The sequence below is a fragment of the Podarcis melisellensis genome, assembly GCF_964234715.1.
Source record: "Podarcis melisellensis genome assembly, chromosome: 6".
NCBI classification, from domain to species: Eukaryota; Metazoa; Chordata; class Lepidosauria; order Squamata; family Lacertidae; genus Podarcis; species Podarcis melisellensis.
Window position 1 is genome coordinate 94,427,809 of NC_138538.1, and position 22,391 is coordinate 94,450,199.

Consider the following 22,391-nt stretch of genomic DNA (forward strand, 5'->3'; position numbering starts at 1 on the left):
CAATGTCTTGTCTGTGGAACTCAATGGTGGCCTCTGACCACTAAGCCAGCCCTTCTCTGCACAGTCCCTTCTACTGGCTTCTGTTTCTTAGCAATGCTGGAGTGTGGCAGAATACAGGGGAGTTTGACGGAATGTCGAGAGCTGGCTGTTTATTGGTTCTTGCAGGAAGCTCTGGATTGGGCCATGAGAAACCACCTGTGGGGCCACGCTCTCTTTCTATCAAGCAAGATGGACCCGAGGACCTATAGCTGGGTCGTGAGTGGGTATGTAGCACCCACTACCACAAAATCTCTCAGTGCACTTTTCTCAGGATTTCAGCAGGGCCGGCCCTAACATTAGGCAGAATGAGGCAGCAAATGCTGGTGTGTGCAGAAAACTGTTGGGTCACGTTGGAGGACAGAGCTTCGTGTGCAATGAGGCCTGCTCTGCATCTTGTAAGCTAGCTGTTGTCCTCGGGTGTGGTGGAAAAACAATGCAAAAGTTCAACTGTCAGTCAACTTCTGTCTGTGTGTGTGTGTGTGCGCGCGTGCGTGCATGTGCGTGTATGAATGAGGGCACCACCTTGTCCATCAATTTAGGCAACAGAATGTCTTAGACCAGCCAAGCATTTCATCGCTTGCCAAGTCTATTAAAAATGCTTTCTTCCATCTCGTTGCAGGTTCACTAGCACTCTGGCCTTCAATGACCCCCTACAAACGCTTTTCCAGCTCATGTCTGGAAGGATACCTCAGGCATCCCTGGTACTGATCTCAGCCGCCTTTTCTGCCTAAGTTTCTTGTCTGCATCTAGGATCAACCATCTGAACCTGTCAGGGCTGGTGGTCCGGGATACACAACCCCAGGGCGGTTTAGACTAAGGAGCCAAGCCCCAGACAGCAGCTTGATAGGACCAGGTGGAAACGTCTTTGGCCCCTTGTCACCTGATCTTTGCTGAACTGGTAGCTAACTACCTACAGTATTAGCACTCTAGCAAAGCAGAGACCAGGACAGCAGTTCTGGGTGGCTTCCAAGGTGCTGTGTGTTGCTTGTTCCTGTTTGCTAGGGTCACTGCTTTGAAACCCCTCCGGCACTCTGCAGAGCCCAGTGTCAGCTCTGGGTGAAGACCCGCTCCATCCCTAAGGAGGTTTATTCCAGAGAAATTATTGGCCAGGTTCCCCCCCCCCTCCCGTGTGCTCCTCTGCTTTGCCCCTCCTGCTGCCTCTCAAAAGCAAAGGCTGCCACCTGAAGATGCTTTAATTCCATAGTTAGGCGCTGTTATTGTTGCTCACATGCCATTCAGTTAAGTGTCCACAAGACTCTGCTGGCACAAAAGGCTGCTCTTACAGCGTATGAACACCAACCTCCCACCATTCACCCTTAGGAAACCTGCATTTTAGCTGTTTGGATAGATGGAATCTAGCTAATTTCCTAGATTCCATCCATCCAAACAAACAGTTAATATGCAGGTGTCCTAAGGGTGAATGGTGGTGAGTCTGAATGTGATGTTCTGTTATGCTGTGAAGAGAAGAGGAAGGGCATGGAAGAGCTCAACGGGCAAATTTAATTCACCTCATGTGCCAAAACCTGGCATTCATACAAGGGGGATTGTTTGCTTATTGTTTATAGTTTGCGTCCTGGCCAAAGCTCTTTGAGCATTTAAGAATATCATTTATGCAAAACCAGATGCTGTTCTGTAGATCAGCCAATCAACAGCATCGAGGCGGAGCTACGACCACTATTCCCCAGCTTCTTCCAGCCCAGGTTAGGAATCAGGTTGGCATTTTTCCAGGGACGTGGGTGGCGCTGTGGGTTAAACCACAGAGCCTAGGACTTGCTGATCAGAAGGTCGGCGGTTCGAATCCCTGCGAAGGGGTGAGCTCCCGTTGCTCGGTCCCTGCTCCTGCCAACCTAGCAGTTTGAAAGCACGTCAAAGTGCAAGTAGATCAGTAGGTACCGCTCCAGCGGGAAGGTAAACGGCGTTTCTGTGTGCTGCTCTGTTTCGCCAGAAGCGGCTTAGTCATGCTGGCCACATGACCTGGAAGCTGTACGCTGGCTCCCTCAGCCAATAAAGCGAGATGAGCGCCGCAACCCCAGAGTCGGTCACGACTGGACCTAATGGTCAGGGGTCCCTTTACCTTTACCTTACCTACATGCTGATGCTGCACTTGCAGCCCCCTTCTGTGCCTGAGGAGGGGTTCCATGCCTGCATGCACACAGTCTCATGGCCCAGCCCCAGAAGTTGCCAGTCCAAGCTCCAGCATCCGTGGAAGGGCGCCCCGATCCAGATACGTCCGGTGCAGCATTCTGCCTGTAGACACCGCCATCTTTCTTTCCGCTGGAACCAGTGGAAAGGAAAGCACAGCACAGTGTTGGCCGGGCTTTGTCGCCTCTCCCATGACAGGGCACGGTTGCACAAAAGCTCTGGTGGTCGAGATAGGGACAAACCGGGCAGGTAGGCCCAAGAACCTTATCCTAAGAGCCAGGATGCCCTGTCCCAAGGTGAAACCCTGATTCAACTTTCTGTAGCTGCCGCTTGATTGCTAGGCACGTAATGTGACACATTACAGCGTAATGTGAGGGATGACATTTTGCCATCCCTTCCTGGTTCTCTTGCTTAGGCATAGACCTATGTGGAATAGGCAGTGGGGGCAAGGGGTTGGCTTTTGCTGCATTGCTCCTGAGCTCCCAGGGGGTGGCGCTGTCATGCACCGGCTCCACTGCCCAATTTGCCTTTGCTGCAGAGTCTAAGGGGAAGATCCAGCTGTTCTTGACAGCAGGTTTCCTGGCAGTGTTCTGAAGCTTCTGCCCTAGGCAGGTTCTCCCACCTGTCTCATAGCAGGGCCTGTCCTGCAAAGGAAAGTTCCACAGCGGCACAAGATGCTGCTGACGGCGTTGCACAAAGTCCTTCATCTGCTGGATGCTAGCATGGAGGCAGCAGCGTTGGCATATATGTTTATAGCTACAATATTCTCCTAAGGACAAAAGCCTTGGATTTGCTCCAGGACTCAAGCATTTCCTTTCTTTTCCATCCTCTGCTGAACTTGTGAACTGAAGCGAGGCAAATCTCCTGAAAGGCAATCTCATGTGGAAACATCTCTTCTGTTTCTTAAACGTTGAGCAAAGTTTAATGCATTTTAATGTTTCATGCATTTTGCGTCCTGATTCTTCCCTCCCTTTTCCCTCCCTCCCCTCTTTGAATGTAGTGCTGCGCCGATGAGAAATGGGGCGACTGGAGGCCACATCTGGCTGCTATCCTGTCCAACCGAGTGGGAGAGGCAGATCTGAACTCCAGAGCCATTGTCACCATGGGAGAGACGCTGGGTGAGGAGACCCACCTAGGGCCCACAATTCCAGCTCCTGTTCTTAAGCCACGAGAGCAGCATGGCTGCTTCCCACACCCCTCCAGCTTCATAGGAACGGAGGAATCGTGAGGAAGGGGTGGGGCCCACTAGGGAAGAACCACAGGGACAGGGCCCAGGCCTAACTTTGGATACTAGCACCGTTCTTCCCATTGGATCCCACCTACCCCATATTCTCCCTCCATTTATAATAATAATACTAATAATTTATTATTTGTACCCCACCTATCTGGCTGGGCTTCCAACAAAGATTAAAAACACATTAAAATGTCACACATTAAAAACTTCCCTGAACAGGGCTGCCTTCAGATGTCTTCTAAATGTCAGGTAGTTGTTTATCTCTTTGACATCTGGTGGGAGGGCATTCCACAGGGCGGGTGCCACTACCGAGAAGGCCCTCTGCCTGGTTCCCTGTAACCTCACTTCTCTCAGTGAGGGAACCGCCAGAAGGCCCTCGAAGCTGGACCTCAGTGTCTGGGCAGAACTGTGGGGGTGGAGAGGCTCCTTCAGGTATACTGGACCGAGGCCATTTCTCCCTCTATTGTTCATTTATATAAAATCTGGTACCTTTGTAGGGCTGGCGTGGCAATTAGCGTTATTGGAGAAACTTATGCAGCAAAACAGGCTATGCAGGCTCAATGATGAAAAGCGACAACACTCGCTAGGAGGGTTATACCAGGAGACCCCTGGTCTCTCAGCTCCATTATTGGACTGATTGGAGACACTGACTCAGGACTGCTAAGGTCACCTTGGGCAATATTTAGCCACAGCCACATTTGGTCCTGCTTCCCGCTGTGGATTTAGATGCTGACGTTCACTATGGAGTTTGCGAACTGGGTGTTGTGCTTGTGTTTTATCAGTGTTAGAGATGTGTTTTATCAGTGTTAGAGATGTAAGGGAGGGAAAACCCTTTTCAAAAACAAAACCCCGCATTCCCTGTATTACAGCAGGGGTAGGCTGCAGCACTTACGGTATAATGCATATCGTAATGTCTTCTTAGGGGACACGGGTAGTGCTGTGGGTTAAACCACAGATGCTAGGACTTGCCGATCAGAAGGTCGGCGGTTCGTATCCCTGCGACGGGGAGAGCTCCCGTTGCTTGGTCCCTGCTTCTGCCAACCTAGCAGTTCGAAAGCACGTCAAAGTGCAAGTAGATAAATAGGTACCTCTCTGGCGGGAAGGTAAACAGCATTTCCGTGTGCTGCTCTGGTTTCGCCAGATGCAGCTTAGTCATGCTGGCCACATGACCCGGAAGCTGTCTGTGGACAAACGCCGGCTCCCTCGGCCAATAAAGCAAGATGAGCGCCACAACCCCAGAGTTGTCCGCGACTGGACCTAATGGTCAGGGGTACCTTTACCTAGCTCTGAGTACTAGAACTGACTGAAGCTAATGGTTCTTCCCTATGAAAATCCACTCTGGTACCTCCCCTTCTTCGTTTCAGCAGCATAACTGGGAGGGATATTGTTTTGTTGGTATTGTTAGGCCAGACTCTGAAATATTTGCTGAACCTATTGGTCAGGGGTCCCTTTACCTTTACCTTTTAATCTCTTCTTATCCTTCCATGATGCAATATGCTCCTCTTTTTACCTATCCAGCTGGAAAAGGATTAACAGAAGCTGCTCACCTCTGCTACCTGGTGGCAGATGTCCCCTTTGGCCACTACGGAGTCAAAACAGACCGCATGGTGTTGCTGGGCAGTAGCCAGAGGTGAGTGAGAACGGAAAGGTCCAACTTAATTAGCAGCGCTTGGCATTTCTGTAGCTCACTTCAAGCATTCAAAATGGCACATTAGCTCAGCATTCCAATGCTGCTCTGAAACCAGCCGAGTTTCCTTCTCTGTTGCAGGCCAGGGGTTCAAAAACGGGAGAGCAGGTGTGTCCTTAAGCTGCTCTTGCGCCTTTGCCTTGCGCCCCTTGATGTGCAATGTCATGCTGGGTACTGTATATGGTGAACTGCTGCTTGCGGAGGCATCATCCGCGATGCTCTTTTGCCAGGCTAACTGATTTTTACTGCATGGTGGCAACTGAAATGATAATACAGTGGTACCTCTGGTTGCGAATGGGATCCGTTCCTGAGTCCCACTCGCAACATGAAAAGCCCGCAAACTGAAGCGCCGTATCTGTGCGGGTTCGTGGTGCGATTTGGCGCTTGTGAGCATGTACGAAGCATGATTTAGCGCTTCTGCGCATGCACGAGCGGTGAAACCCAGAAGTAATGCTTTCCGGTACTTCCGGGTTGCCGCGGGACGCAACCTGAAAAAAGGTAACATGAAGCAAACGTAACATGAGGTATGACTGTAGAAGGGATGTAGGAACTGGCTCTAGCAATCCTGTTTTTATAAAAAGAAAAGAAAAAAGAAAAGAAATCTTTCTGATAGGGTTGCGCGGGAGGGCTAGGGTTATGCATGTATAATTACAACACTATGCCTGTGCAAAACTACACCTATTCATTATTTTCCAAGTTCCTGCCCCAAGGCCCAATGTGACATTTCCATCGATAGCCAGATATATGGGCTTGACACATATTGTGGAAATACCAGCTGTGGGCGTGGAGTGTAATGCCACAACCTGGCCACACGAGGTCACTGTAGCTCTAAACTAATCTTAAGTTACGGGATGAACTAAAGCTCACATTGCCCGCTGTGCAGTATTTAGGAGTCCTGGATGGGAAACTAGATTTATGGAATTTAGTGTTTTCCGAAGCTGAGAGATGGCACTTCAGTATCCAACCAGCAAATCTTGAGATCCCTGTGGTCTCCTTGCCATCAGCATTCCACAGCCGGACCAAAGTTACTCTCGCTGGAGTCAGAGTAGAACCAAAACAAAATTTTGTTGTTGTTGTTTAGTTGTGTCCAACTCTTCGTGACCCCCTGGACCAGAGCATGCCAGGCCCTCCTGTCTTCCACTGCCTCCCGCAGTTTGGTCAAACTCATGCTGGCACCTTCCAGAACACTGTCCCACCATCTCGTCCTCTGTCGTCCCCTTCTCCTTGTGCCCTCCATCTTTCCCAGCATCAGGGTCTTTTCCAGGGAGTCTTCTCTTCTCATGAGGTGGCCAAAGTATTGGAGCCTCAGCTTCAGGATCTGTCCTTCCAGTGAGCACTCTGGGCTGATTTCCTTCAGAATGGAGAGGTTTGATCTTCTTGCAGTCCATGGGACTCTCAAGAGTCTCCTCCAGCACCAGAATTCAAAAGCACCAATTCTTTGGTGACCAGCCTTTATGGCCCAGCTCTCACTTCCCTACATCACGACTGGGAAAACCATAGCTTTAACTATACAGACCTTTGTTGGCAAGGTGATGTCTCTGCTTTTTAAAATGCTGTCTAGGTTTGTCATTGCTTTTCTCCCAAGAAGCAGGCGTCTTTTAATTTCATGGCTGCTGTTACCATCTGCAGTGATCATGGAGCCCAAGAAAGTAAAATCTCTTACTGCCTTCATTTCTTCCTCTTCTATTTGCCTGGAGGTGATGGGACCAATGGCCATGATCTTCATTTTTTTGATGTTGAGCTTCAGACCATATTTTGCGCTCTCCTCTTTCACCCTCAATAAAAGGTTCTTTAATTCCTCCTCACTTTCTGCCATCAAGGTTGTGTCATCTGCAGATCTGAGGTTGTTGATATTTTTTCCGGCAATCTTAATTCCGGCTAGGGATTCATCCAGCCCAGCCTTTCGCATGATGAATTCTGCATATAAGTTAAATAAGCAGGGAGACAATATACAGCCTTGTCGTACTCCTTTCCCAATTTTGAACCAATCAGTTGTTCCCTATCCAGTTCTAACTGTCGCTTCTTGTCCCACATAGAGATTTCTCAGGAGACAGATGAGGTGATCAGGCACTCCCATTTCTTGTCATAGTTTGCTGTGGTCGACACAGTCAAAGGCTTTTGCATAGTCAATGAAGCAGAAGTAGATGTCTTTCTGGAACTCTCTAGCTTTCTCCATAATCCAGCACATGTTTGCAATTTGGTCTCTGGTTCCTCTGCCTCTTCTAAATCCAGCTTGCACTTCTGGGAGTTCTCGGTCCACATACTGCTTGAGCCTTCCTTGTAGAATTTTAAGCATAACCTTGCTAGCGTGTGAAATGAGTGCAATTGTGCGGTAGTTGGAGCATTCTTTGGCACTGCCCTTCTTTGGGATTGGGATGTAGACTGATCTTCTCCAATCCTCTGGCCACTGCTGAGTTTTCCAAACTTGCTGGCATATTGAGTGTAGCACCTTAACAGCATCATCGTTTAAAATTTTAAATAGTTCAGCTGGAATACCATCACTTCCACTGGCCTTGTTATTTGCAGTGCTTTCTAAGGCCCATTTGACTTCACTCTCCAGGATGTCTGGCTCCAGGTCAGCAACCACACTACCTGGGGTGTACGAGACATCCCGATCTTTCTGGTATAATTCCTACAATATGCTTAAATTCAGTACCACCCCCTCCCTGAATCTGAACTCAACATTTGGCAATTTAACCTTCATTGCTATTGTGTGCCCTGTTTCTGATTTTGTGAAACTGGTGTATGCACAATAGGGCTGACATTATTGCACGTCACCTGTCAAATCTTGTATTTGTTGAGTGAGACACATAGGTCACAGTTCAGTCCTGGCTTCTGCCACATGCCAGCTGCCACTCTGCAACCCTATGATTCTCTGTACAAGTGCTTCCATGACCAGTGAGACAGACAGAGGTTTGGGTTTTCTGAGTCTTCTAAAGTGCTCCACTGAAGTCAGCTTCTTGTAAGGTGAGACATGCCGGCTGCAAACGATTTAGTCATTCACCTTAAGAGGCTCCGCTAAGGTTAAAAATCCAATTTAAAGAGCCAACAGTTCCACTTATGCTAATGGTGCTCTGGCTAGATAAAAAGGAAAGGATTTTAACGATTCATTTCACCTTTAAACCATTCGCTCCTTATTAGAATTACAGGTCTAAACAAGCCTTGCGTCTTCAAGCAACACAGGTAACTGACAACTGCGGTGCTGTTGAATGTAGCTCCTTCGGAATCAGGGCATTTGGTGGTGGTGATGGGGGACACAACAGTTCTCTAAAAGGAAATCTAATTGGACTTTCTGCCACCTCAAAGCTGAGCCTCAACTTCTGTTGCCAGAGGGGATCCAGCAGCCGCCCAGCTGTTGTGGCACTCCCCACGTCCCATGCTGTGTTTTGTACTGGGATTAACTGGTTCAGCTACCTATGGCAACCCTTGGCTTGTAGGTTAGCTGCTTAGCATGGGAAATACATAACTTGGACGGAGAAGTTTCTAGTTGTAGTTTAACTAACTAGTCTGGAGCAGAACAAGGCAGCCGCACTTGCTTGGGGTATAAATAATAAATTATTATTTTTGCATTCTCTCAGAGAGTAGCTCCACGCTGACCTCTCAGCTCGAGGTCTGAGAGAGAAGTATGAGGAGAGAAATAATCTTGGTGTATATTTCAAACCCACACAAACAAACGTCAGTTAGCGCCACCACATTTGAAGTAGAAATATGTATATAAAAAATTAAAAAATTGTCCAGTGGCACCTTAGAGGCCAACTAAGTTTGTTCTTGGTATGAGCTTTCGTGTGCACGCACACTTCTTCAGTTACACTGAAAGTGTGCAAGAACAAACTTAGTTGGTCTCTAAGTTGTCACTGGACAATTTAAATTTTTTAATATATTTCTACTGCGTCAGACCAGAGCCTGGCGTGCTCTGGTCCATGGGGTCACGATGAGTTGGACACAACTAAATGACTAAACAACAACAACTGCGTCAGACCAACATGGCTACCTACCTGAATCTAGAACATTTGAAGTGGAACCATGGAGACTGTTGGACAAATATCTCATAGTTCTGGGAAAGCTGTAAAAAGTTTGTTGAATGGGCCTCTATGACTGCTGTGTAGTAAATGTGTTCTTAGTTGGAAAGGTTAGGATACAGCTCAGCTTGTATTAAGGCAAATGAAGTTTGTAGAGAGTGGGGAATGTAGAGAGGGGACCTGCAGACGTCCTAGACTGCCGTGTTGAGCTTCCTTCTGGTGTTAAACTGATACCATGCAGAGTTGCTGCTCTCCTTTCCTGTTCTTCCTCCTTTCTTATTTGACCCACCACGGGAGAGGAGGCATTTTGTGTGTCTCCACTGAGATCAGCGAGCCTCTTTCTTGCCTTTCCAACATAGTTAAATAAAACTAGGAGCTCTTTACACATATTTGCTATGATAAACTTAGCTTTCTTATTTTCCATACTAAAGGCCTCCGTGTAATTGCTTCCAAGGTAAGCGTGTTCCTCCAAGGGATTTCAGTGCAAAGTTCAGACTTTCGCCGACGCATATAAACTCTGAATGCTATCAGTGATGGGGAGCTCAAAGGGAGAAAACAAGGTTCTTTATTATCCCAGCCTTCCCTCTCCCTTGGTCTTCATTCCCTTTTTTCTCCAAGCAAACTCTATTATAGCAGAGAAGCCAAGTCTGGCTTGGTTCAGCAGGCACTGAAGGAAGGGAGGAAGGATTTAACCAGCATAGCACTGGAGATTTTGAATTATGGTGTTGGAGGAGACTTTTGAGAGTCCCATGGACTGCAAGAGAGTCCATTCAATAAAGCGAGATGAGCGCCGCAACCCCAGAATCGGCCACGACTGGACCTAATGGTCAGGGGTCCCTTACCTTTACCTTACGATTCTATGATACTATGAGGAGTGGGAGACTTCTTTCCAAGCATCTGACTTGAAGCATTAAACCCCTCCCCCCTGCTTGGTATTTTGCACAACAACAGAAAGAAGCAGCCAATTTTAGCTGAGTGGTGTGGTGCCTTAAGACAGTGAAACCTCCTAGCTTAGAATTAGAAAAAGGAAATGCCCGTCTGCTTAGAGAAGGAAGAAAGTGGCAAGGACTTTGGTTCCTGCTAACTCTGCATTTACTAGGGCTAGGTGGTTTTTAAAATTGGTTTAATTAATAGATTTGTCAACCAGTGCTTTAGTTGATGGACTGATGATGAGGTTCTCAAATTGTTGTTGTTTTTGCTGTTATAATATTTTATTTCTTATACCCCACCCATCTGGCTTGGCCTCCCCAGGCATTCTGGGAGGCTCCCAACAAAACATCAAAAACACAATAAACCGTGAAACATTAAAAACTTCCCTAAACAGGGCTGCCTTCAGATGTTTCCTAAAAGTCAGGTAGTTGTTCATTTCCTTGACATCTGATGGGAGGGCGTTCCACAGGGTGGGGGCCACCACCGAGAAGGCCCTCTGCCTGGACTGTGCTTGTGGACTCTTATTTCATACAACAAATCCTAACACGGATAAAATAAACAAAATAGTAAGTAAGCAAAAATAAAGAGTGAATAATTTAAGCGAGAGACGAAAGGTCTATGTAGATCCAGCAGGTGAGAATGACTGATGTATTTTATAGGCTGTCGTGCAAAATATTGCGACTAATGCTGTAATCTCTGGTTTTCCATCTTCTAGAAGCAAACTGGACAATTCCAAACTAGAACATCTGGGCATTCTTCTAAGCAAGGGGGCAATATTCGTTATGCGAGCATCTTGGTAGTAGGGGCAGCATAAAAGGACATGGTCTGTGGTCTATAGGAGAAGCCGTACCTTCTGTTTCTGAACCAGGGAACAGAAAAGTAAAAACACCTTCTCTGAGTCATGCAGACAAACTCCAATTAGCAAGGGCAAACTGGTGGGACTATAAGCCACAGAAACGTTTGTTTATTTTAAAGGCATTTTTTTAATATAAAGCTATTTTGGTTCTTGCATCTTACTTTAGTAAGGAATGTAATGGAGGGTGGGTGGGAATTAAAAATGGTATTTCGTTCTAGCAATGGCAACTAGCTTTGGTTTATTAAGTGTAGGTTGTGTGACATTTCCTTTCACTTATCCGAAGGGCTGATCTACTGAAGTTCCTGTAATTTGCAGATTTGTTTAAGCCTAGCGGATTAACCAGTTAATGGGTGGGTGAGTAATGAACTGAAATGAATTCAGTGGCTGCTGCCAGCTCCAGGCGTTGGAAGAAAGGCAAGCAGCTTCAACATGCAGTCAGAAACGACTCTTGTTGGATTCAGTGCATTAGGGATGGGGGCATGTGATGAAAAACTCCACTGGACCAGAGGTTGCGTGATGCAGTGCCTGGGAAATCCACCAGAGTGCTCAGCTTTAGCCTCCTTCTGATTGGCTGCAGGTACCGCTAGCCAGAAAGGGATGCGGGTGGCGCTGTGGGTTAAACCACTGAGCCTAGGGCTTGCCGATCAGAAGGTCAGCAGTTCGAGTCCCCACGATGGGGTGAGCTCCCGTTGCTCGGTCCCTGTTCCCTTGTTTTAACTTCCCTAAGTCTCCAAGTACTACAGTCCTCCCCTCCCCTGTTAAATAACCAACAGTTTAGCCAGTAGTTAATCAGAAATGAGTCCTGTTGGATTCAATGAGTTAGGGATGGGTGGAGAAATCCATTTTGGTTCTCGTTTAAAGACAAAATCTGCCTAGATTTGCACTTTTCAAAACTGAAACACAGCCATTCTTTGAAATTTGTGGTTTTCTGAATTTTGTAGTACAGCTCTCCAGCCAAGTAATGTGTACAAAATGCGTATGCTAAGGTAAGCTTTCCATAAAAAATGTGTATATTAGTGAAAACAACATACAAAATGGGGGAAATTACTTTGCCAAAATGGGTGCTTTAAGAGAAATGCCCATTAAAATACTGGTGAATTTTCACGAGGGCTTTTTTTAAAAAACCACCACAAAGTGACGTGGAAATGTGGAGAGCGGAAACTAAGTGGCTGCTTTAGAGAATGCTGTTCGCTCTCCATCCCTGACTCTCTGTCTGCTTCTTCCTTTCAGCCAGACCTTTGCCCAGTTTGCCAGGACAGAGGGCATCCACAGGACAGAGATCTTTGAGTACTGCCAGTTGCTGAGGAGTCCCCAGGCTTTCATTCCCTCTTTCCAGGTAACAGATGCCCTCGGAGCTCATTGAAGTTTAATGGGTCATCTCTGAAAATGTTTTTTAAACAAGAGCTCTCGGGTCTTGAGCCTTGTCAGGGTTAACAAAGTTTCCCCTAGGGGATGGCCTATAGGGGCCACCTGCACCCCATGTTTAAAGCTCCTGGTTCAGTCCCCAGCAACTTCCATTTGGAGGTACCTGAAGCATCCTGAAGCAAAGTTCTTAACCTGAGGTACTATTTCTGAGTTAGCGGAGTCTGTAACCTGAAGCGTCTGTAACCTGAAGCATCTTCAACCTGAGGTACCACTATAAAATGGAATTAGGCAAAGGTAAAGGTACCCCTGCCCGTACGGGCCAGTCTTGACAGACTCTAGGGTTGTGCGCTCATCTCACTCTATAGGCCGGGGGCCAGCGCTGTCCGCAGACACTTCCGGGCCACGTGGCCAGCTTGACGAAGCTGCAACTGGCGAGCCAGCGCAGCACACGGAACGTCGTTTACCTTCCCGCTGGTAAGCGGTCCCTATTTATCTACTTGCACCCGGGGGTGCTTTCGAACTGCTAGGTTGGCAGGCGCTGGGACCGAACGACGGGAGCGCACTCCGCCGCTGGGATTCAAACCGCCGACCATGCGATCGGCAAGTCCTAGGCGCTAAGGTTTTACCCACAGCGCCACCCGCGTCCCTAAAATGGAATTACTGTGTTGCAAAATGATTCATGTCTTAAAAACTGTGTCGCCAACATGAGAAGTTTGGAAAGCTCTGCTCTAACCTGACATAAGGCCAAAACAAAAAAAATTCCTTCCAGTAGCACCTTAAAGACCAACTAAGTTAGTTCTTGGTATAAGCTTTCGTGTGCATTCACACTTCTTCAGATACACACTGACATAAGGCCAGTTTAGGATATTGGTCTGTACTTGGCCAAAGTTGCACTTTGAGACTTCTCACACCTTTGAGCTTTTCCTGTGCTATCAGTGTGCGATGATTGTTAATGTGGAATGTGAAGCAGGGGAGAGGCGTTTGTTATGTGAATGAGCATCCTGTACAATAGCCATTGCAATCTGAATCAAGCAAATTCCATTTAGCACACTTAGCAGGTGCTATTCTCCCTCCTTTCTCCCCACCCCTTATTATCTGGGTTAGCTGTTACGGGGTGGGGTCAATGTTAATCCCCATTCTTGCCTCCCATAACTGGCAGGGTTTGGGGGAGTAACGCTGAAGAACAAAGTTGCTTTGTAGCAGGGCTGGCCCTGGTATACAACCGGATTCAGCTTGTAGGATGAGTGCAATACATCATTACTAGGCCGAAGCCTCATTTGTGGAAGTGCCCTTTAGAAAGCATGATTAAAATAGTAAAATAGTCCTGTCTATCGCAAGGGCAGGAGAAATCAAGCTTCTTTGCCCGGCCTTTGGCAGGATTTTAAAGGACCCAAGGATGCTTGATGCTCAATCACATATAATTTCCCCCTGACATTTTCGGCAGATCAAAAGGCGCTGTGGAAGCTGCAATCTTGAGCAGAGGATGAGTGATTGGGGTCGGGAATGGGGAGAGAGGGGCTGCTTATTCTTCACCTCTGGCCATTTTATCTGCTCCATATCACACTCGCACCCCCCGGCAGCTGCCTTCTGTGGTAGCTGAATCAAGCAAACCGAATCCATAAAGTGAATTTGCCTTGGCAAATTTTGCTGAGTTGTTGTTGTTGTTGTTTAGTCATTTAGTCGTGTCCGACTCTTCATGACCCCATGGACCAGAGCACGCCAGGCACTCCTGTCTTCCACTGCCTCCCGCAGTTTGGTCAAACTCATGCTGGTAGCTTCGATAACACTATCCAACCATCTCGTCCTCTGCCATCCCCTTCTCCTTGTGCCCTCCATCTTTCCCAACATCAGGGTCTTTTCCAGGGAGTCTTCTCTTCTCATGAGGTGGCCAAAGTATTGGAGCCTCAGCTTCAGGATCTGTCCTTCCAGTGAGCACTCAGGGCTGATTTCCTTCAGAATGGAGAGGTTTGTTCTTCTTGCAGTCCATGGGACTCCCAAGAGTCTCCTCCAGCACCATAATTCAAAAGCATCAATTCTTTGGCGATCTGCCTTCTTTATGGTCCAGCTCTCACTTCCATACATCACTACTGGGAAAACCATAGCTTTTACTATACGGACCTTTGTTGGCAAGGTGATGTCTCTACTTTTTAAGATGCTGTGCTGAGTTATTAAGAGATAGTAAATAAGGGTTTATAGACCAGACTTCACCCAGGCTGAAGCCCCTTCCTCTAGCTTAGTGTGACGTGCAAAACAGGTTTTTAAGAGGGATCTGCCTTTCTATTGTTGCCCAGTCTCCAAGCCCTGCAAGATTCCAGGAGCTTACCCAGGATTCAGTTCCCTTGAAATAAGGCACAGGAGAGACTGTGGTGTCTTTATGATATATGGTTTGTTTACATATATAAGCCACTTGAGCCTTCAGTGAAGGGGCTCACAGCATTGGCATCCCAAGTGGATCTTCTCCCATCGCTGCAGCCTTGGATTCCAACAGAATCCAAAGCATAGGTCTGTCTCCCAGCCTGCAGCCTGCCATCTTCCAACTTATAGCTCACATAACTCAACTCTCAACTCTGGCTTTTGGCTTTCTAACTCCCAGTGAGTTGAAGGAGGAAGGCCTAACCATCTGATATCTGGCACAGAGCCACTTCCTTTGTTACCTTAATGGTCCATACTTAGAGGGCCATTACTACACCAGGAAGCTAGACTGGCTATTCCAGGAATTGAATTCTTGCCAGATCCATGAATTAGAAGTGGGCCCAGGCCTCTGCTCCCCACCCTGAAATCATAACACTATCTTCAGGTTAAGAGATAAGAGTTTCTTGTTCCACAGCTGTCTCCTAGCCAGTACGCTACAGCTAACAACTGTAAACACTTTAAAAGAACTTAACATCATGTAAGCCGGCCTTCAGGTACATGAGCTGTTTTGATGAGGTCTGCCCCAAATATCAATCCTGCCACTTTTGCGGGACTGCTGCTCTCCTGCAAAAGTGGAAAGAGGGTTATCTGATTACTTTTCAGTGGCTCAGCTCCCCACAAGCAACCTGAACAGAGTGCCCCCAAATGCATCTCATTCCCCTGCAATCTGTATAAGTCATAGAATCATAGAATCATAGAGTTGGAAGAGACCACAAGGGCCATCGAGTCCAACCCCCTGCCAAGCAGGAAACACCATCAGAGCACTCCTGACATATGGTTGTCAAGCCTCTGCTTAAAGACCTCCAAAGAAGGAGACTCCACCACACTCCTTGGCAGCAAATTCCACTGTCAAACAGCTCTTACTGTCAGGAAGTTCTTCCTAATGTTTAGGTGGAATCTTCTTTCTTGTAGTTTGGAACCATTGCTCCATGTCCGCTTCTCTGGAGCAGCAGAAAACAACCTTTCTCCCTCCTCTATGTGACATCCTTTTATATATTTGAACATGGCTATCATATCACCACTTAACCTCCTCTTCTCCAGGCTAAACATGCCCAGCTCCCTTAGCCGTTCCTCATAAGGCATCGTTTCCAGGCCTTTGACCATTTTGGTTGCCCTCCTCTGGACACATTCCAGTTTGTCAGTGTCCTTCTTGAACTGTGGTGCCCAGAACTGGACACAGTACTCCAGGTGAGGTCTGACCAGAGCAGAATACAGTGGCACTATTACTTCCCTTGATCTAGATGCTATACTCCTATTGATGCAGCCCAGAATTGCATTGGCTTTTTTAGCTGCCCCCCAATTGTCTTTTGTCACCCCCAATTGTCTTTTGCAGGTTTACAAGCTGATCTATGCCTCTCGCCTGGTGGACTGCGGCCTCCCTGCCCAGGCCTTGCATTACTGCGAAGCGGCAGCGGCAGCGCTTCTTGCTCAGAAGCAGAACATGTACCCTGTCCTCCTGGAGCAAGTGATCAAGGTGGGCTTTGGGTTATGAGGAAAAGCCATGCACTTCATGTCACAAGAGACTCGCATGGGTAGGCAAACTAAGGCCCAGGGGCCGGATCTAGCCCAACTGCCTTCTCAATCCGGCCCGTGGATGGTCCAGGAATCAGAAGAATGTGCCCTCTATTTAAAATGCATCTCTAGGTTATTTGTGGGGCATAGGAATTCATTCTTCTTCTTTTTTTCAACATATAGTCCGGCCCCCCACAAGGTCTGAGGGACAGTGGACTGGCCCCCTGCTGAAAAAAGTTTGCTGACCCCTGCAAGAGAGCTTGATCCTTATTCCAAACTGGTGATGAACTGGCAAGATGAATGCTCATATGCAAGAGGGACCAACTCTTTCCACAGCGAGCTGGGCATAAATAAATAAATAATTTTTATTTATACCCCGCCCTTCCCGGTTCAGAAAACTGGGCTCAGGGCGGCTAACAACAATTTAAAAACACTTAATTGATGCTACAGAAAACAAACAAACAAAAAACCCAGCCTAAAATATGGTATAAAGCGTAAATAACAATAAAATCAAGACATGCCCCATCCTTCAGGATCCCAAATGTCATAGTGTTAGAATTGATTTATTCATGTATAAATTTACCTCCACAGTGGAGTTTTCTTTTAAAGTGTGACACAGCCTCCCCTGGTTTCTGACCATTACCGTTTTTAAGGTACGGTTTTGTGTCCAACTTCTCTTCCCTTCCCTTTTAAGCCATGTAAATGGCAGAAGACCATAGCAAAGGCTGCCTCTTGGATGAGTTCCGGCTTTATGCCAGCAGTTATTCCAACCCCTAAATTAGTACAGTATTGGTTTTGAATAGAAACCTCCCCTGAATATAGACTGCACCCCTAAAATGAGATCATTTTGAAATGAAATTTTATGTATATAGGCAATCTCTGGCATTATCCAGTGCTACTTGTCTCAAAATAAATATATCCCTGGAGCCATCTGTCTAGAAGAGTGGGGCATCCATTTACCAAAACTACCAAAGTATGTTGAAATTCCACCTGGCTCCCAAGGTCTCGTCTTGAAATTATGACCTGAAATTATGACCTGAAATTATGTCAGTCCGTAGCAAACAACCTCTGTTTGCCCTCCATAGCGGGCACAGCTGTATAAATATTCAGAATAAATGGAAGGAAAGACGGCTAAATCAGAAACAGCACAAATTACAAATGCGGCACAGGGCTTAAGTAGCTCAGTTAGTTACAGGCTGAGCTGTTAATTCCTTTCTAATGTTTCATTTGATGATAATCGCATTTGCCTAATCTGTGTTTCGCACATACGTTAACACGAATGGCTGAAAGCCCCGGAATTTGAGAAGGGGCCTCGACATGTTCCAAGAAACACATTTCTCGCGAGGAGCAAATGACATGAATAACCTGCTAATAATTGCTGAATTTGGAGAGAGTTGTCACAGGTGGGATAAGCGCTGCAATTTAGAGAAGTAATTTAGCAAGCGTAGCTCTTGTGGAGACGAGTCTTGCTTCTCCGTGGCTGCTTTTGAGTTCTGTGGGGCAAAATTTGGGACAAAATGTGCCATTTGGGACATTCTGAGATAACATCTCAGTGGTAGTGGAGTCACCAGGGATAGGCAGGTGGCAGATCCAATTCCCATGTCAGATTTTGGGGGCTATTGGATGATGTTCTCTGTGGGCCCAGCTTCTTGGCACTGCACAGGTGATATTGCAGCTGTGACACACACTTTCTCTCTGGCCCAATCCACACAATTGCTGAGATTGGGGGCGGGAGAGGCCAGTGGAGAAAGATGTTGCTGCACTCACATTTTTCTCCACAGCTTGAATGTTTGGAGAAGGCAGGTGAACAGGCAGTGGAGCCTTCTATAATGCAGTTAAGCACCATGTCAGTGTGTTATAAAAAAGCAATAGGTTAGGCTAAGTTAGATGGACCAATAATTTCACTCACCAACATCCCATCTTCTGCTCCCAGTAACCACAACTGGCCTTCTAGAATGGCGCTGAGAGGATCAGGTTCGCCCCCTTGGTATTATCACAAAAGAAGAGTTTTTGTCCTAGAGATTTCTTGAAGGCAAAGTTAACAGCTCTTGCTTGGTTTTCCTACCCCCCACCTTTAAAAATCCTATTTTGCCTTGTAAAAAAGGCTGAAGGTTTCTTGTTAGGGGCTGTAGGAAAAGACCTGCCAGGGAAATTAAAAAACATTTTCATGTATGTGACAACGGCGGCAAGAGTCTTAATAGCACAAGATGGAAGAATGAGGAAATCCCGACTAAAGAACTGGCAAGAGAAATTGATGGACTATGTGGAATTGGCAAAATTGACATATAAATTACGTGACAAGGATAACTGTGACTTTAAAGAAGAATGGGAACCTTTTACAAAGTATTTAAAGAAACAAAAAAATGAACTGGACTCCTTGGCAGGTTTTGAATAAACACTCACAAATTATTGTTAACATACAGACAGATAAATTGAGGATCTTTACAATTTTATAACATGCAGAGAATAACATGTGCTGAAAAACCAGAGAGAGGAGCTGAGGGAATTCTGGGGGTGGGGGGTGAGAGGGTGGGTTTTTCTTTTTTTAGGGGGGGAGGGGGAGGGGGGAAATGTGGATGATGTATTTTTGTTAAATTGTTATGTTGAAATCCCTAATTTTTTTTTTGAAAAAATAATAATCCTATTTTGCTACCTAACTTAAAGAGCCCTCTGCTAACTGTTTGGAGCAGTGACTCTGGATCCTCTGAACTAACTGCTCCTCTCCTCGCTTCTTCCCAATCGCACAGCTGGCAGAGCGCTTGAAACTCTCTGACCCCTGCCTGCTGGAGAAGTCTGTGCAAGAGGCCATTTGGGAACCAGGTTGGCTTTCAGAGCTCCGAACCAGATGTCGGCAGTGGGAGGTAAGACTTCTTGGGTGGGGTGTCAGTGGGCTGATTTGTGATCTAGCTCTTTCTGGCCACTTGGATTAAGCTGAAGAGAAGCAGCTGTTTCTCAGCTTGAGGCACATGGCACCCAAAGCCTTCTTTACCATCTGAGGCAGAAAACAGGCACTTCCTGCTTCCTGCTCCACCTCCCGCATGGTTGCCATCTCTGGGAAGTCCAGGGGATGTGTCTCTGTTGCCAGGCAACGGTACTCCTCTGAATACCATTCCCTGTGATGGATGGGCGAGGCCATGCCTCCATTGTCACGCTGACGGCAGAATCTGGCACTCGCCAGTGTCGCCTCTCCTCCCTTGGTTTCCCTCCCTCGGCTTCAGCAACATGGCTGCTTTCAGAAAACACTTGTTTTGGCTTTGCGTCACTTTCTCGTGGTTTAATAACACATCGGATGCCATCCTGATGTCGGAGAGTGCGGCGTATACATTTTGCATTGATGAACAGAAGATTTATCTGCAGAGATCTGTGGAACTGCTGCCTAAAGGACAGAAGATGGGTGATCCCCTGGATGTGCTACTCGGTTCAGGGGATGTAATTGGGGTTGCTATGTAGAGTTCCGAATATATATATGACATAGAGTTCTATGTAGAGCCAGTGTGGTGTAGTGGTTAAGAACAGTGGACTCGTAATCTGGTGAACCGGGTTCGCTTCCCTGCTCCTCCACATGCAGCTGCTGGGTGACCTTGGGCTGGTCACACTTCTCTGAAGCCTCATCTGAGAAAGAGGGAAAGGACTTGCTGAAACAATTATGAATTAAGAATACAAAAAAGGAGGCGCGAGGAAGTCATGGAATTAAGTAAATGAAAGATAAAGATATGAAAATACTGGATGTTATTGTTTTTAAATGTTATTGTTTAACTGTATTGTTTTTGGGTTTTCTCTTTTTTCTTTTTCTTCCCTCTTTTTAGTATTGTATTTTTCTTTATTTTTGAAGTATTGTAATCTTTTTTATTATTACTGTCTGTTCTTTTTTTGTAATTGTTAAACTTTAATAAATATCTTTAAAAAACAACAACACTTCTCTGAAGCCTCACTCACCTCACAGAGTGTTTGTTGTGGGGGAGGAAGGGAAAGGAAATTGTTAGCCACTTTGAGACTCCTTGGGTTAATGATAAAGCAGGATATCAAATCCAAACTCTTCCACTCCCACCTCCTCCCAATGGTGGGTGACGGAGACTGTTCACGATGAGCCCTGGTGATTTGTCTGTGCCCTCTGTGACTTGTCCCTTGTTGGCGTTTCATCCGCCTTCTTGCCTGCTGCCCCAGAGCTGCCCCCACTTGGCTCCAAGCTTCGCCTAACCTGTTTTTCTCCTTCTCATCTCATTTAAGGAGGAAGGAAGTCTTTGCAATGCCAACTGCACCCAGCCGGAGTTTCCCAGAACCAGTGGATCGACACCAGGTAAAAGAACGAAAGGATGAACAGTGGCAGGTGTTCACAGAAATGAGCACACAGCTGCACTGGGGCTAGCTAAATGAATCCCTTTTACATTTATTCTGGCACATCTGAGACTGTTCCTTTCCGCTACTGGATTGGATTCAAAGACTTCCCTGGAAGTATGACTTGCAGAAGCCTTAATCATCATCATCAAACCTTTTATTGGAATCTCATAAAAGCATCCATAGCAAATCAATACGGAATTCCCACCTTCCCAGTGACACAAAACATTTGTCAAATGAAAGAGGCAAAGCAGTCTAACATTACATCTCTAGGTCTCCAGGGAGATCACACGTCCGCAACGCGTTTCGGCGACAAAAAACCAGATAAAGATATTTAGCCACTAACTTGGTGAGCTCCTGATTATTCCCCAATAATAGAAAATGTAGGACCTCCAACTCTGGTTTCCTTTTTTTTAAAAAAATACATTTTTATTGAAGTTATACACCAAAACAGACACATAAGAAAATACAGAAAAAAATTACAAAAAAGAAAAAAAAACAAGAAAAAAAAACACATCCGAAAAAAGAAAAACACACAATCTGAACTTCCTTCCATCCTTTTGATAAGTATCAAATATCTCCTTCCATTACGTATTTGATTTTCAATCTATAATCTTAAATTCACTCGCTGGTCGTATTGTTCTAACCCCGTCAGTTCACTTTAAACATTTATTCCAATATATTTCCAAAATTTGCTCCAATTTTTCAGAAATTTCTGTTCATCCTGATCTCTTATTTTACCTGTTAATTTGTCAAGCTCAGCATAGTTTACCATTCTAATCTGCCAATCCTTTATGTTGGGGATAGTTTCCACTTTCCAATATTGTGCCAACATAATTCTCGCTGCTGTGGTGGCGTAGAGGAATATCGTCCTATCTTCCTTTTTAATTTCTTTATCCATCATTCCCAACAAGAAGGCTTCAGGCCTTTTGGGAAAAGTATACTTAAATATTTTTTTAAGTTCATTATAAATTGATTCCCAATCCAACTCTGGTTTCCATTTGGGGATGCAGAGTTGATCTAGGAACTGCTGGCGGAGATCAACATATATTTTACATTTAAGAACCATATGTGTAAGAGTTTCCACCTGATGATCTTCACATGGGCAAATTCTTCCTCCTTCCACCATTTCTGAGAACTTTCCCCACTGGAGGTTTGAATTAAACCTGGCCATCGAAAATGCCCTTCTTTCTTGAGGATTAATCAAAAATTCAAGATAATTGTGGTTAATTTCATGTGCCCAAGAAAGTTGAAAGTTAAGAGGGGAACATGCTTTCCCCCCCTGGTACTGCTAGTTCCTGGTGTTCAATGTCCCACAACCTAGTTTTTATTATAGCCTTGGCAGATAGTGGGGACATCGATCGCAAAAATTCCACTGACAGCCCAAGTTGCTGTACCTTTATGTTAAACCGTTGTAGCCCTGGGGAAAGAAAGGGATCTAGCAAAAGTTCACTAAGGAGAGGATCTTTATCTGTTGTGAATCAGATGTTTAACCAGCATGTAAGAAATCTCCCAGGCTACGGTCTCTACCTTGTGTTGACCTCCCTCTCGACACAAGGCTGCATAGGGTACACAACGTGGGACAGCAAAAATCTTAAAAAGGAAAGCTGCCTGCACTTGTTCTTCCAGCTGGGTAAACCCTGGCAGCCAGACTGGAATTCCGTAGAGCAACTGAGCTATATCTTTGGCGTTGAAGACCTTGAGGGCAGAGGGGATATGCAAATTACCTCTTGTTATAAAGAAATGCATTATGGCCTGCATAGAGATCTTACTGGCATTTACTGTCGTTGCACAGTGCAAGGACCATAGAAGCCTATGATGGAATGGGATTCCCAGGTAGATGAATTTGAATACCTGCTG

General features: G+C 46.1%; 1 protein-coding gene across 1 annotated transcript in view; it reads left to right on the forward strand.

The window, feature by feature from the left end:
- SEC16B (SEC16 homolog B, endoplasmic reticulum export factor) overlaps window positions 1–22,391 on the forward strand; it is a gene marked incomplete at its 3' end in the record, with an annotated part of 57,125 nt that overhangs the window by 21,627 nt on the left and 13,107 nt on the right. The window contains exons 12-19 of the mRNA XM_081915063.1: window positions 166–263; window positions 659–740; window positions 3,182–3,299; window positions 4,934–5,045; window positions 12,138–12,243; window positions 16,018–16,158; window positions 18,944–19,057; window positions 20,424–20,493. Coding sequence (XP_081771189.1) covers window positions 166–263; window positions 659–740; window positions 3,182–3,299; window positions 4,934–5,045; window positions 12,138–12,243; window positions 16,018–16,158; window positions 18,944–19,057; window positions 20,424–20,493 — 841 coding nt within the window. The remainder of the gene's footprint in view (window positions 1–165; window positions 264–658; window positions 741–3,181; window positions 3,300–4,933; window positions 5,046–12,137; window positions 12,244–16,017; window positions 16,159–18,943; window positions 19,058–20,423; window positions 20,494–22,391) is intronic.